The following is a 16,872-nucleotide window of genomic DNA, read 5'->3' as shown; positions in this document are numbered from 1 at the left end:
GGACAAACAACACATTAAAAAAATCCAAACACATGCTAGGCATGGATACATAACACATGAGTTGGATTTATTTTACAAAATCCTACAATCTGCATTGGATATGATATGCAACATTTGGTCACAGCAGCATTTGGGCATTGGATATGATATGCAATTTCATCAAAATCTTACAAACTCCACTACATGTACACCAAACATATAGCCACACACACTGCAATTTGTAGAATAATGAAGACAATCATGACAGAGGGAGGAAGTTTGATATGCAAAGATAGAAATTTCAAACCTAAGATTTATGTACTAATGCAACATTTGGTAACAGCAGCATTTGGGCATTAGATATGATATGCAATTTTACCAAAATCTTACAAACTCCACTACATATACACCAAACACATAGCCACACACGCACAACAATTTGTAGAATAATAAAGGCAATCATGACAGAGGGAGGAAGTTTTGATATGCAAAGATGGTAATTTCATACCTAAGATTTATGTACTAATAACATATAGTTCATGCCCCAATATAGTTCAATCCAGGGAATCTAGGGAATGCAGGGAAAGATGGAAATTTCAATCCTAATCATATAGTTCATGCCCCAATATTTTCATTGCAGGGAATACACTAAGGAGTACAAGGAAGTTGTGCCATATATAGTTCATACACTCATTTATTCTCAATAAAGTGGAACTCCAAGGCTTTTGAAGGAACTTACTGATATGAAGCCTTAATTCGAATGTGGGAGCTGAATCCTTAAATTGAGTATAGAATCCCTAAATTGATTGTAGTAGATGATTCATCAAGATGAAGCTCTAATTTGGAACACTAGGAAGCTAAAGCCCTAATCGAGAATTCCTTCTTCAGGTGAGATAGAGATCAATCGATTAGTAGAATGGGGCACTGAAGACTGCGTTTCCCTATTCTATTCCATCAAGACTAGCAGCTAGAGACAGAGAAGAAGAACGAAGATGCACCTACGTTTTCAGTTCTGTTCAACTGAGACCAGCAGCAGGATTAAAGCCTTAATCAAGAATTCCTTCTTTGAGGTGAGACAAAGACCAACTGAGTAGAATGGGGAGCTAAAGCCTGTGTTTCCTTGTTCTAATCCACCAAGATTAGCAGCCAGAGATGGAGAAGAAGAAAGGCGATGGTACCTGCGTTTTCTCTTCCCCTAAATTAAAACCAGCAGCCGAGAATCGGAAAGGAGATGGGTTATTAGTCATGAGGGTAGAATAACAAGGTTACCCTTCAAGGGTAAAGGGTAAACTTATCATTTAAAAAATTACAAACATGACACATCATCAATTGACGCTTGGGAGCTAACGGAATGGATTTAAGAGTAATTTTTTTTTTAAAAGGTGTATACATGCCATTTTTGATTTTTTAGGGTGGGATTTTAGATAAATTTTAAAAATAGGGGGTGGTACAAGATAATTTCCCAATCTTTAAATACATGTCTATAATTTGATGAGATCATGTGAAATCATAGTCATGTATCTGAAGGTCAAAACCTCTATAGGATCAAATTGGATTTTCTTCTTTTAATCATTTTGTGGTGTTTTCCAGTAGAGAATGGTGCAAGAGGTATTCTTCTACTTAGGAGTAATGATGTTCAACTTGATGTTTCTTCTTAGACTTCATGGTGTATTCATACGGACATTTATCTCGCAGCTGAGCATCAACATTGTCATATATCATTTGTCTATCTTAGTTGCAACCTAACCATTTGAGCAGCCCAGTGGAGTTCTTTGGAGCATCCATCTAATTTTATATCTCGCACTTGGTTACTTGCAAGGGATTGGAATACCTATTTATCGCCATCTGATAAGACAGGTGGTAGATACTACTCCTCTATTATTTCCATTTTCTAATTTTGTGAATAGAACAAATTTACTTGAAATTCCATCTATTGGTAACTTGGGATAATTGTCAATTTGGCAATCGAAGGATTGATGCAAAGCTTGATCAATTTTTGGCTTCACATGAATGGTTTGAAATGTTCCCTAAAGCCACAGTATCCCATAAAGTTGTTCAGTAAGGAGGAATGATTAGATTAAAAAAAAAAAAAAAAAAGGTAGGGACATGCCTAAAATAACCATAGATGATGTTATAAAAAAATACATGCAGAGGCTTGGTCTTGATCCTAATATGACCTCAAACAGAGTTGTTTGAAGGGTAAAGATCCACGATGCTGATCAATTTTAGGTGGAATGTCCCTGTGTTGTTGTTATGTCCATACATATATATATATATATATATATATATTGCGGATCCATGTAACCGACATCATTTAGTTGGAAAAAAGTTGAGTTGTTGTTCTTGGGGACCATTGTACCTGAACTTGAAGATTCAAGTGTCCCTAGCCAAAGGATGGGGTTAGTTGAAGATTCCAATGTTCTATTGGGACCACTCAAAAGCCCCTCTGCTAGTTAAGGGAGCTAATCTCTATATAGAAGTCCTAATCTTACATGACCTAGGTTATGAATGTTGGTTAACTTAAGGCATTGAATATAAAGTGAAGGGACTTGTATTCATATTTTATTATATACATTGTAAATGGGGGTAAAACCATATCTTGAGAACCAACTTAGGTCGAAGCAGGTGTTATAGCACCTAGATTACCAGTGTAATCATAAGCTATTTGAGTATTGAGAAAAATATAAAACCCAAAAAGGTTATTGCTCTATGGAGTAGGTAGTGCGCCGAACCACATATATCTGGTGCAATTATATGTGCTTGTACATTGGAGTGCGTGATTGTGAATGCTTGTAGGATGGGTGCGCTTGTCTAGTAAACCTTGCCATTAAGTGGTGCATGACAGACAAACATATGACTTTGTGCGTTGAACAGAATACAGGGCCATAACAAACAACATCTCCAGGAAGGAATTTGTAGACATTGTTCACCCCTCTCTCAATGTCAATCTAGGATTCACATGGATAAATGGCCATCTGGTGGCATCTAAGAAGCACAGTATGTATACTACTCTTGATCCTTAGATTTAATTTGTACTGGGATGCGAATTTATGGATAGTCCACCTAGTTGCACCCCCTATCCTAGTTGCACCCCGTGCTTAGTAACCAATCCTTCTCATAGGATTAGTGGTCTTGCTCTCAATCTTTGATTGCATGCTCTCATATTGAGAGTTTGTTTAATCCTTGAATTCATATATTTGAGAGCATGCTCTAAAGAAAGCCACTCTATAGATTAATAGTGTTCCTATAGTAATATCAAAAGTTGACCTAATTGGACAATTCCAATCTTTGTTAGATCAAACATTAGGATGCTTTCGTTGTTTATCATCTTTTATCATTATTACATCCATTTATATGCTTTGAAGCCCCTCTTTAACTTAGATTGTGAGAGAAGGCCGACTTGGAGAATGCACCAATCACAAGGAGCCTCGTAGGCATGTAAGTTTGGCCCGATGAGCCCCAGCCCACCTTGAACTAGGTAGGACATGGGCTGGGCTTTTCAGCACCCAGGTCAAGCCAGGGCTGGATTTTCAGATCCAGGACCAGGCCAGGCCGGGCAGGGCAGGCTTGGGCTGGTCCTATATTTAGGCATGTGTAAATATATATGTATTTTATTTATAATATCTGGAAGATAAGAATATGGATTTAATTAATGTAATATATATTATTAATTTAAAATATTAAAATCTTAAGATTATGTTTGATAGTCATTTAAAAAATATTTCCATCATTATTCTGTTTCATCGGATCAAGAAAACAAAACCTACTGTTTGATACTTGATGTCGACAATTGAAAAAAAACGCATCGGATAAAGAAAAAAGACTTAGAACGCAAAAATCAGAACATGGGTAACAATGTTAAAAAAAAAAAAAAAAATGTTTTAGTTAAACATTTTTAGGTTTTTGACAAAGCGTTCCACATAATTTCCCCACTTTACTCCCCAAAAGCCTTCTGTCTCCTATCGTTGAAGAGGCCTTGGTAAACCCTTCTCTCCTGCAAAGATCCCTGCTCGAAAAAACCTTGGCTGCGTTTGATCCCATCTCTCCCTCAACTCTGGTATGGAGTAGCTTCGGTTGCCCCCTTCTAGAAACGAGACATTCCACTCTCGCTGGAACCCTATTTGGTGAAACCCCTCCACCCGCAAAAATCCCTGCTCGACAAAGGAGTTCGGCTGTGTTTGGCCCCTGCTCTCCCTCAACCCTGGTCTACACTAGATTCGTTTGACATCACAGTGAAGAAACGGTACTTTCCCCTGGAACCCTTTTGGCGAAACCCCTCTCAACTTCGGAAGAGATCCCTTCGGCTGGAACCTTTCTGGTGAAGTCCCTGCTCTCCATCTCTCGTCTCTCAGATCTTCAAGGCACTGAAATCGTCTCAGTTCTTTTGGTGAAACTCCTCTCAACAATCAAATGCTTCAGAATATTTCTACCCTTTCTCAACCTTGGAATGTCTGAAATTTCAGTTTTTTGTTCAACCCACTGCAGCAGGGACACTAGCACACTCATTATCAAAACTGAAGTTGTTTTTTGTTTGATTGATTATTGCTTTTCAATTTATCTATAAGTCAATCGATCAAATGTTTGAATGCTCTGTGTTGATGCTCTGTTCCTACTGAAGATAATCTGTTCCACCCCCCAACTGGTTTTGGTAATGTGTTTGTTTGATTATTGCTTTTTGAATGCTCTGTGTTGATGCTCTATCCCCACTGAAGATTCTGTTCCACCCCCCAACTGGTTTTGGTAATGGTGGTGGTGTGATAGGAACTTTCTCTAGATAAGTTGTTGATAGCTGAGTCCATGGATAACTGTTAGCGGATGCACAAACCCAGGAGGACAGAAGTGATATGGTTGTAGCTGCAAGCACAACCCACCGATTATGAAAACAGGAAAAGGATACATTGATAGGGGAAGGTGGGAACTAAAGCCATCGAGAGGAATGAGAGAGGTCCCCTTAGTATCATTTCTCCTATTAGCTATGATATCAATATAGGTTGAAAAACCAGCAAAGCAGCCTTTGCTTGGCTAACACTGCTTCGTACTTATGAAGAGAAGGGCAGCTTTGTTAGAGGGAGTTGGGTATTGGTGGTCCATATTCTACGTACACAGAAGTGTTGATGTGCATGTGTCACTAGTAGCCATTACTGCTAAGTCAACGCAGAGCTTTATGGAGATCAAACCATCAGTTTTTTGTTTCTTTTACCACAATCAAATAGGTAATATGTTGCCTTTCCAATATTTGGCTTCAGCCAGTAAGGTCCATGCACTCCTTATATATATTGAGAATATTCAAAGTGAAGATCTCTCCTTTTCTTTTTTATGGTATTTCCTTGACCACATGTGCTCTTATATTTGATGTGATTGATTGCAATGCCCTTCCTTAACATTACTACTCTGTAGGTTTGATTTGGAGTGGCAAAAAATGATACGATGGTGCACTTTTAATCAACACTGTCCCACTAAAACCCACCCTTGTGACTTAACTTTCTGAATAAAAAAATATACCTTGAAGAATGGTCATGACAAACTTTCATGACATTCTCTAGATGCAAATACATTGAGAATGAGCTATTGACCTTGGTTGACTCCAGAGATAACCCCACTAGACCTGATAACATTGGTGTTGGACTTGGTTTTACTTTTAATTTGCTTATATGCTTGTTTCTACTCATTTCAAGCACCTTAGTTGGTAAATGAGAAAGATTTTGATGTGCAAACTGATGCACTGATGTGCAGACAATCAATGAATTCACTTAACCTATCTCCTTCAATGTATTACATAATTCTCCTTCATCTTCTATAAGGATTGAATTGAGATGATCTTTCTTCGTTTTCATCTTCATTTTGTTGTTAGTAGGCTGGTGGATAAAACTGTTTTGAGGTCAGGTCTGTGGCATCCATCGCTGGGTGACTTCTGGTTTTTTTTTTTTTTTTTCCATACAGATATTAGTTGATTCGGAAAGGAAAATGATTTGTATTTTTCAGTTAATCGAGAAAGTGAAACAGTGCCTTAGGACAGTTGACATACTAGAAGGTAAACAACATGAATAATTGAATATCATTGGGTGTTCAAACTTAAAAATGAAACTAATTTCCATGGTCTTGTTGTTAGAAGAAAATCTGTAGTTGAAGGATTCCTTTTTCTGTAAACTGTGGTTGAATGATTCAGCAGGTTGTATAATTTAGGTTATGTAAATCTATAGTTGAAGGATTGCTTTTTTTTTTTTTTTTTTCCTTTTCACATGAAATTGTTGAGAGTAATCTAATCATATTTATTTGTCTCATAGAGTGACAACCATGGATGTGGTATGTTTGTATGGTTAAAAGAAAAAAAAAAATCCATTTCTTCCATACAACATACATCACCTTTGTTTCAATGTTCGAAAACATCAAACACATCATCGGGTTCTACATTACCATCCACTTCACACGAGTATATCAAAGGATATCTAGAAGGGGCAATTAAAGGGTTAGAGGATTGAAGGAATATGTTGAAAGACATCCTCAAGCATAGTTGGCACGACGCCAAGGCGAACCAATGCGTCAGAGGCCTGTCTAAGCACATAGGCAAGAAGGCGGGCCCGCCTTAAGGCGAACAAGGCAACCAAGTGTTATGTTTTGTTTTCCTTATTTTCTAACATTATTTAGTAAGCTACATATACCTTGTATCATAAAAAATCAAAAAGCTACATATACCTTGTATCATAAAAAATCAACATTTACCACATCAAGTGATTAAAAATCAACATTTTGCCACATCAAATCATAAAAAATCAACATTAATAACATTTAGAGAAATGTTATTTTCTATAATAAGTTTGATTGGCCAAATGCTTTTATTTTTTACGTGAGACTTTTGTATTAGCTATAAACAAAACCAGCTTTCTAACAAGTATAAGATTACTTAAATATGAGTTATAATGACAAAGTTATGTTTCGGTCAAACTTATTTTATAGTGCTCGAATGCTGTTAAAATCGCATGAATGAAAATAATTTTATGGATATCAAAACAAAAGATTATTTTATCGGACTTTTGGTTTTTAGCAATGTTTAACATGATAGAATTTATAAAATTTTCATAATTGAGAAAAACACCAGCATTTAAAAGTTGAAAATCGCCCCTATAACCAAAATTTAGTTTTTGTTCTTGAACTCGGGGGTTGACTTTTTATATGTTTGGAATTTGATTTTTAAACTATTTTATTGGATTCAAATATAAAAAAAACATTTACTTAGATGATATTTGGCATAAATAAGTGCCAAAACAAAAGGTAACATGCAGTGCAATAAGGCGACTGTCACCTAAGCCCCAGGCAAACCGCTTGGATGCCAAGTCGTCACCTTGGTGACACCTTGACAACTATATTCTCAATGCAATTAACAAATTAGACTTGAACAGGGCTAAAGAATGATGAGATACTTCACTTAAACAAAGCAAATTTTTTTTTTTTTTGTAAAGAATTTGAAACTTTCTTCTTTATTTGTTGAGTTGTTATACGGAAATTTTAGTGTACAAGACTTTAAATTTGACCAAAAAAATGATCAATTTATGTTAGTCTGATAATTAGTGGCAAATATGTAATTATTGATTATTTATACAAAAATTGTTCCAGAACAAGTTTTACCAAACGCCTCAGTTGTTGTTTTCTATCTTAAACCTTTTCTGGAATAGGTTTACCAAATACCATTAAACGAAAAATTATGTTTTTTACATGAAATGGCGTTTCTGGAACAGATTGACTACTAAAAGCAGCCTAAATATATAAAAAAATTAGTTTAAAACTTGTTTTTTCTCGTTTTTATGTAAAAAAAATAACATAATGACAAAAAAAGAACCAAGCTCGGCCCGCCTCGAGTCTAGTAGGACCGGGCTTGGGTTTTAAAAAACCTGCCCCTGTTGCAGTTGGGGACTTGGGGCATACCAAGACTTGGTGCTTGAACCGTTGAGCTTGTTCGAACTGAGGTTGGAAGTTGTCCGAGGGGAAGGCAAGAAGGGTGAACAATTTGTACTCTGGTCGATCTCTCTCTCTCTCTCTCTCTCTCTCTCTTTTTTTTTTGATAAGTAGGGAAGGGAAGTAGGTAACAGCTAGGAGGCTCGAACTTGAGACCTCCTGGTGAGCATGGGATTTTTGCACACCACAGCTCACCAACTATGTCGTATGTGATGCAAGTGAACGTGTACGAAAAAGCTGTCATAAAGTTTCGTTGTTCGTTCCGTCGTCGACCCTATCTATGTTTCTATGATGGCCCAAGAACACGCTCATTCATCAGCCGTAGAGAGACTTTTGAATTGCGAGGTACCATTACGAGCTCAATATATACGAGTGTTATTCTGTGATATAACTCGAATTTCAAATCATTCACTTGCTTCAACTACTCATGCTATGGATGTGAGAGCATAAACTTCGTCCCTGACATAGTTGGTGAGCTGTGGTGTGCAAACATCCCATGCTCACTAGGAGGTCTCAAGTTCGAGCCTCCTGGCTGCTACCTACTTCCCTCCCCTATCAAAAAAAAAAAAAATCCAATGAAATTTGAAATTTTCCCTTTAAAAAAAAAAAAAAAAAAAAAAAAAAAGAGAGAGAGAGAGAGAGAGAGAGAGATGTCTCAATTTTAATTCTCTGTTTTATGCTAAAGGAGAAAGTACTTCTGCTTCTTCTTGTAGGAAGGACGAAGTGAGTCCTGACACATCTATGTATGATCCTCTCTATGGCTCTGATGATTACAGTTGTTTGCTCTCATCTAATTTGTAGATGTGATGTTAATATAACCTAACCCTTTAATTCCATCCGTGTACGCTTATGCATTTGCCGAATGTAAGAAATCAATGGAAGTATGGGGAGTTCAGATTGTTGAGGTACTCAGTTGATTGTGGATCACTGTGAAGAAAGCTAAAGAATCTTTGCTTGTGTTTTCTCCTTGTCTGTCCATAAGATTTTTGGATGCTAAACTTTACCAATGCAAGAACATTGAGTGGGATGAGCTGATGTTCTAGAAAATCACATATTTGAATAAGTTTGGGATCTCACTGTGTAATTATGGGGATTTGCATGTGTAACTTTACTTGGAGGTATTCTAGACTTGATACAGTGGTGGGGGTGGACCATGTTTTCAAGCATTCCATTCAATTGCACCTTACTTTGTCTTCATCTAAATGGCCCCCAAGAATATGGAATTTCTGCCTTTGTATTTATGAGTTGCCCCATGAAATGCCTTTTCAAATGCTCCTTGACAGAACCGGAAAGTAACAATCCACTTTGTTGTCAGTCCGCCCCAGATAATCTCTATACATGCTAAAAGGATTTAAGGTCCAAGCAAGATTATCTCCCCCCCCCACCCCCCCCCCACACCAACCACACCACTTCACCTACTTACACCAACCCCCTGTTTTTTTTTTTTTTAAATAAATATGGGCCTATTTCTATACAAGCGGTTAGTGAAGTCTGAGGACCTGCATACTAACATAAAAGAACTTTCTTGGGCTTCCTTGTATGTGAATGATTTTATCTAACATCTAATCTTTAGATCACATGAATGTAAAAACATTTGAATTCCCTGGTGCATTATTTGAAATGAAGATAAGGAATTAGAATGAGTTTTTTTATGTTAGTATCCTTGATAGAGTAAAATGAAACGAAAATGGTTGATGCTTCCAATCGGCTAAATTATTAATGAACACCACGAGAACAGAAAAAGGTTGTTGGTTAATAATTCCCTTCAAGGAATTGGGTTTGTAGTACATGTTATGTTTATATTTATGAACTTGTCGCTCATTGACTGTGATTTCTTATAGATCATTTTAAGTAACTTCTGCTGTCTCCATTCATTTTCCTGTTGCAATTTTTTGGGGTAGTAATAAAATTTGTTCTTTAAGATTATGCTTTGTCCAAGGAGTGATCTCTCTTCTAATCATGTGTTGAAATGATACTCAGAGGACTGTATTATGGGTTTTTTACATAGGTAAAAAACTAGCTACTGATGGCAGAGAGGGAGGAGGGAGATGAGGAATTGCCAAGGGATGCAAAGATAGTGAAATCATTGTTGAAATCAATGGGTGTCCGGGAATATGAGCCTCGTGTGGTGCACCAGTTCCTTGAACTGTGGTATCGTTATGTTGGTGATGTTTTGACAGATGCCTTGGTGTACTCCGAGCATGCTGGCAAGCCTGCAATTGACTGTGATGATGTCAAGCTTGCCATCCAGACAAAAGTCAACTTCAGCTTCTCACAACCCCCTCCTCGAGAGGTAATCTTTTGCATTGATTCTTGAAAATGTATCTTTGTTGTTCCCAATAAAAAGTAGTGTCCTGCACAGGCACTTCAGTTCTCATGAATTACTAAAAAATCTCCATCACAGCAATTTTTTTCTGTGAAACTATTCCAAGGGTTGGTTTCTAATCCTGACATGGACATTATTATTCTCAAACTGTGTAGAGTTGAATTTTTCTGCCATTTCAGATCCTTGAAGAATTGTTAGGTGTGTATAGTATAGTGCATTAGGTTATATTCTTACCCAGCATTAGATCAGTAGATAAATTCTCAAAATTCAAATGGAGTTGAATGGGGAAACAGGATTTGTGTACTGATAAATCGGTTCTACCATCACATCACTCCCTTTGGATTTGGCTCTCTGCCTAACCTTAGACATTCTAAGATCTTTTTTGAACCTATTTAAACCAAGCATTCTTTTTATGGCTAGATCCAATCTCCTACTCCCCGCAGAAGAGAGAAGAATTTAACGTTCCTCCTTTCAAGAAGGGAGGCTTGTTGACCTATTGATTGCAGCTTTCTCCAGAGCTTCAAAAAAGCATTTAAAAGAAAAGGCTCGAATGGTACAATCCATGATAAGGAGGAGCAACAGAACACAGAAAGTAGTCCTAAAAGAACAGGGTAGTATAGACTTATCCAAGGAGGAACCCAACAGGTGAACAAGAAAGAGGAAAATTTAAATGCCCTCACCCAGGAACAAGAGGAAATAATCAAGAAAAAATATCGATGACCATGTGAAAACTTTCTGTGATTATAGTGAGTTTGAGTGGGCATTGGGAAAGCAAGGAGCTCAGAAGCCCAAAGAACCTCTTGAAGCAGTGTGTCCAAAGTCACAGCCTACACTGCTCCAGCAAGTGTCTTCTGGCAATCTGCTTATGCTCCACCAGAAGATGATGTAGGTGGTTGCAGTAACAATGCTGATTCTGATGATCAGAATGGCCATAAAGTGATCAGTGAGGACACAAAAGGTGATGCCAGGTCCTTCCCTTGGAATTGAAGAGCAAACGTTTAAACAGTGGCTGCTGCATTCTAGTTCTTGGCCCATTGCAGTGCAGTGTGCAAAGTTTTCTAAGTTTTGTAAACCCAGAGATAGTTTTGGTTATTTGTCTTTGATTAACAGACCAGTCTTGTTCCTGTTGTTGTTGCTGTTGAAAGCAACCTCTACAAGTTCTTGATTTTATCAAAAGCTGTGGCTTCGTTGATTCTCAGATGTTCGTTTTCTTGCGTTAGATCCTGCAAAGAAATATCTTTCTCTGCTAGGCTGTTCTTGAGTTGGCAATTCTCAGTCCTGGCATTATCTGCAGCTTCCATTGCAACATTAGCCTCATTCAGTGCTTGTTTTGAGTATATCTCACAGTTTGTTGTTTTCTTCCTTGGTAATGTGCTCTGCCTCCCTCGTTGATTCTAATAATTTTCTGTTTTCTTGTTTTAAGTCTTGAAACTCCTCCTTGGTTCCTTTATACAATTAATAAACCCAAGTTCTTTTCTGTTCCAGGCCAAATTTTGAGTCTTTGATACCTCAGCTTCTAATCTCAGTCTCTCAGCTTCATCTTGGATCTGATTATTTTATTTTTTTGCTTCTTTTGAGAGCTCTACATAATTCTCCTCTGTGCTTTTAATGATCTGCTTGAAGTGTTCTACCTCTCTCATTGCATTCTCTTTTTCAGCTTGGCTTGAGATGAGTTTTCCCCTTTGCCTCATTGACCTCCATTGAGACTTTCCCATAAGGGCTAAGGGCTAATGCCAGATCATCCATGGCCTTCCTATTCTTCTATTCTGCATTTGTAGCTAACTTCAGTCCAGTTCTTAGAACGTTTAACTCCTGGCCTAAAGCTTGGGACTTTGATTGAGAGGGATTTTCTGTACTACTTTGCTCTGCTGACCTTTTCAAGTATTCAACCTTCTCATTGAGACAGGTTATTGAAAGTTTCATTTTTAAGTTTGAATTTTTTCACTTCCCTTCCCTTAATTTCTCTTGCAACCAAACTTAGCCTTGGGGAGTTAAAAATGTGGGGAATAAGTTTTTAATATTTGTCAGGTTCTAATATGGGAAAAAGCTAATGATCTAATGATTTGTGATGTATCTAACAGGTTCTACTCGAGTTGGCTAGGACCAGGAACAAAACCCCATTGCCAAAGTCTATTGCTGGGCCAGGGATCCCGCTCCCACCTGAACAGGACACATTGATCAGCCCAAATTACCAGCTTGCGATGCCCAAGAAGCAAATTTCTCAAACAGTTGAAGAAACAGAGGAAGATGAAGAGGCAACTACAACTAACCCAAATCCTCCCCAAGAATCAACAACAGACATGCAGATGCAAACTCCCCAAAAGGTGTCATTTCCCCTTCAGGCAAAGCGTCCAAGGTAGGGTTGTCGACAGTCAACTAGACAGCTTGTTCATTAATTTGGTTTGAGCAGTCAGCACTGCTTGTTTATGGCTATATGTTCTGTATATTATATAGGTATTATGAATATTTATTCTGAATAAAAGTAGGTGAGTTTTCATATTTGATGGTTCATTGTTAGTTTAATTATATATTGTTGTTACCCTTTTATAGATTTGAATCCTTTTGTCTTACAAAATCCTCATTCCCACTGTGCTATCAGGCTCCACCACCCACCCCCCCCCCCCCCCCCCCCAAAAAAAAAAAAAAAAAAAAAAAAAAACCATGTATGCTATCAGGCCACCATTAGAAATATTGTCTGCTCTCTACCAGAAAAAGAAAAAGGAAATATGGTCTGCTCACCAAGTTACCATTGGTTTGTAGCATTCCAATTAGACTCCTGTTAATACGTTTTTGACTCCAACATAGCTCCAGCCAAAATGATGAGTTATTCTCTCTCTCTCCCCGTCTTTGTTTCTTTTTCTTGTTTTTTCTTCGCCTCCCAATAGTTTTCTGCATTTCAAAAGCAAATCCTGCATACTCTCCCCTTATGATTAGATCTCAGGGAGCATGATCGCCTATAGTTTGTATTGTAATCTGTACATTTTTTTTTTTTGGGTGGCAGTAGGTACTTTTACTGAAAGCTGGGAATTTTGTGTAGATTCAACAGATAAGTGTTTCTATAGAGAAATTTATACCTTTGTAACTGCCTGCCACTGCATGATCCCTATCACTGGGACTTGAACTTTGAGAATTTCTGGTGAGTGTAGGTTTTGGGCACCACAACCTCTGTTCCGTTGTCTATTTAGGGTTATTATTACTTCCACCTGTCTTGTATAAAGTTGACAATATCCACATTTGATGGAAACTGTTTTTAAATCTTATTCGAAAACCGAAAAAAAAAAAAATCTTTAATGTAGATGACATTCTTTATGAGGTTGGTTTTGAAATTGAAAAATTCAAATGACAGTGAAGAAGATGAACAAGCCTTCATATTTTATTAAGATAATTTTCAAAAATTTAAAAAGGTAATAAGAGAAGAATTTTTTCCTTGTTGACAATTAATGAGAAAAGGCTAAATTGTTGTAAATGTGAGTTGGCAGGACTTTCTTTATAGATAATGGTCGATTTAACTACTTAGGATCTTGACTCTTGAAACTTCCTTCTCATTTTACCACACATTGATTGTAACAGTGACAATAAGTTGTTTTCTTTGAAACCCCATTCTTTCTCATACTTTGCACCTAACCCTAGCTTTCCACTCTACTTTGCTTATCCTCTAAGAATCTCCCAATCCAATAGAAATCAATGATGCGACTCAAGACTATATCAATCCACATCAAATCTCTTTCGAAATCAATGTGGAATCTGTCCCCATATGATTGATGATGAGAATGTAACATAGTAACTATCATGTTTTCAAACTGACGTTCATGGTGACCCATTCCGGATCATTATTAGCCCTTTCCAAGTGGTTCTAGGGTTTTTTTCTTTGTAGTATGTAGTTCTTTCCTTGGGGATTCACTATGATACTAAATTGCTCCCTTCCTTGCGAGGATTAGAACCAAGGATCGACTATTCTGACACCACTAATATGAACTTGCAAGAACTCAACTGTATAAACGGGATTTACAAGTAGTATCTTAACTATCACACATAAATAAAGTCTGGCAATGGCAACATGGTGATAGATTCTCTTATGTATTAAGTTATACCTCGTGACAGTGATTGTGGATTATAACCATTTTAACCAACTGGACCCACACTTACAACGTCCAACTCGGCTCAAGACAACAAACCACAACAGTATTTACCAGCCCAAGACGATGTGATTCCTTGTTCGTTACTCTTTCAAGCCCACCGACAATCTCAAAAATCTCCTCTTTCCCTCCTTAAGAAAACGGATCAGCTGCTTGTCCGATCTCCTGGTAATACGAGTCAGCATCCAACACCTGTCCTTTTTGTTTTCAAATATACCTCTCTTTATTCTTAATGGCAAAAGGTGGGACAGGTGTTAGTTGCTAACTCTTACGACCACAGGGTCCTATTAACGGATACTGTGGAATTAAAGTTTTAACAACCAATAGGAAGGAGGAGATTCTCACTTCTATATAAATAACGATATTCTGTATTTTAGGGAGTTGTCTATTCTCGCTTCTGCGTTTGATTGCTCGAGGAAGAATTGAGAGGTATGCATCTCAGCTCTTGCTTTCTCTTTTTGATTTCTTCTCCTTTGATTTTGTTGACTAATCTTCAGTTTAAGAGTGCTTAAATTGTTCTTTTGGTTCACCTTTGTAGCTTGATCTTTTTTTCTTGGATTCTTTTTATGATTGTAGTGGTCGATGTTCACATGTAATGTTCAATCATTGATGGTTGTTTTCGGTCCTTCGAGGTATAAATCTGGTTTCATATTTTCTCTAAGAATTTGTTTCTTGATTGATTCTTGTTCTTTTCCTAGTTGATTAGGCTTTCAAGATTCCTTCAAGAATTAGGGTCTTCAAGATATCTTCAAGAATATAAGGGTTTTCAAGATAGCTTCAAGAATTAGGGTTTTCAAGATTCCTTTAAGGCTTAGGCTTTTCTTTGATTTTCATTTTCACCAAGAATTAGGGTTTTATTTGATCTTCTCGTTTGTAAAGAATTAGGGTTTTATTTGTGTTTATTTGGATCGATTTGCAAGGGATTTTTTGAAACGGGTTGTTAATTGCAATAGTCAGCACCTCCTTTAGTCATTTCCACAATCACCTGTAAGGTAAGCTTCTCCAATAGTTAAAACACTGATCAGATCTAAATATTTCATCCACAAAATGATAAAAATCCATGAAGGAGATAAAGAGAGATAGACCTCGCCGATGGGTTTCTCTCCACATTCCTTTATGTTCACAAAGTCTGTGATTCGAAATTTCTTTGTTGCAAATCAAATAATGAAGATGTCTTGTTCTTTATTCTTAATCTAGTTTATTGGTGGATAACTCAGTGGTAGATAATTCAAAATTTAGGGACAGAGAGCACCAAACCTATCTCAACTTTTTCAGGATTGAGGTCTGTAATGGTTCTAAGTCCGAGAAGGGTCGCTCTAATACCACTTATTAGGGAAATATGACGAAAGAATCTTCCCTTCTTAGACCTTAGAACACACTATTTAAAAAGAGTTGTCACAGACAAAGAACAGGAAATAGGGAACCTTTTAGGGACTGAAACCATACCCATATTGTGGTTTGGGAAGCCTCCACAAGTTTTCAGGTTCTTTGCACTTGACGATTGGTCCCACGAACAAAGTCACAAACAAACTAGCCCTTTAGGGTCTTCTGTAGTCTCCCACAACTCTCTAAGGCAGTTGTGTTCTCACATTATATGATTGTAGGGACCATAGAAATTACTTATAGCAGCACATCCAATCCTAACTACTCCCACAATAGGTGGGTTGGGCCTATCCCTCTAAGTGGGCTGAACCATTATTGGCCCAATGGACCAGCCACATTAGTATAGCCCACAAAACCCAACATACAACGCTTGTCGTGACACCTCTCTCAAATTGCTTGTATGAAAAGAATCCTCGCTACAAATATAAAGAAAACATTCCATCCATCTCCATAGGATATATGCTCCTCATTCTAGTGCTCCACATTCTCTCATCTCAAACTCCCATGATGCTGTCAACGCCATGCAATAATATGCAACTTACAGAAAGAGAGAGATAGGGCGGGGAATCAAAGATATAGATTGAAGGGTTTGATAGTTGAAAATAGAGACATGTATTGTTGATATATATGATTTGCAAAAGGGTTTGACAGTTGAAAATAGAGACATGTACTGTTGATAAATATGATTTGCAAGGACGGTTCGTGTGGTTTCTATTTATAGGAACTGTGAATAGAAGTCTAAGCCCTCCTTAACAAGTTGTTGGGTTTGGGGCGCATTTGGCAGGTTTGTTTGATAGTGTTGGTACCCCATTTTAGCAAATCTGGCCTACAAGAAAAACATGTACTAAGGGAGTGACCAATCTGATGTTGATCTATTGACCGATTGTGTTAAGGAGCTGACTGGTAATCAGGTTGACCAAAAAATAATGAACTTGTATTAAGGGGCTAATCGGTCAGATTGAGCATCAGGTTGATTGAGCAGGCTGATTGAATATTGTCAGACCCACCAATCAGGCTGACCGTATTACCGACCAATCATGCTAACCGAATACAGCCTGGCTGATTGACGCATGAAGTAAAGCAAGGTGAAGTTCTTAT

The 16,872-nt window shown here is 37.5% G+C and overlaps 1 protein-coding gene across 5 annotated transcripts; it reads left to right on the top strand.

The window, feature by feature from the left end:
- Positions 1-3,898: 3,898 nt before the first annotated feature.
- Positions 3,899-12,754, top strand: LOC122067628 (transcription initiation factor TFIID subunit 9-like). 5 transcript variants are annotated; one of them, XM_042631470.1, is made up of 3 exons: positions 3,899-4,297; positions 9,910-10,222; positions 12,337-12,754. In XM_042631470.1, the coding sequence occupies exons 2-3, from the start codon at positions 9,956-9,958 to the stop codon at positions 12,613-12,615; spliced, it is 546 nt and encodes a 181-aa protein (XP_042487404.1). In that variant the 5' UTR covers positions 3,899-4,297; positions 9,910-9,955; the 3' UTR covers positions 12,616-12,754. The 5 variants fall into 5 exon arrangements, with proteins under 5 accessions (XP_042487404.1, XP_042487403.1, XP_042487401.1 ...); XM_042631469.1 differs by having other exon boundaries at positions 3,899-4,340; positions 9,938-10,222; XM_042631467.1 differs by having other exon boundaries at positions 3,900-4,297; positions 9,938-10,222.
- The last annotated feature ends 4,118 nt before the right edge of the window (positions 12,755-16,872 follow it).

This window comes from Macadamia integrifolia, unplaced genomic scaffold, assembly GCF_013358625.1.
Source record: "Macadamia integrifolia cultivar HAES 741 unplaced genomic scaffold, SCU_Mint_v3 scaffold3017, whole genome shotgun sequence".
NCBI classification, from domain to species: domain Eukaryota; kingdom Viridiplantae; phylum Streptophyta; class Magnoliopsida; order Proteales; family Proteaceae; genus Macadamia; species Macadamia integrifolia.
Note: the sequence above shows the minus strand (reverse complement) of the source record. Positions and strands in the feature narration are given on the sequence as shown.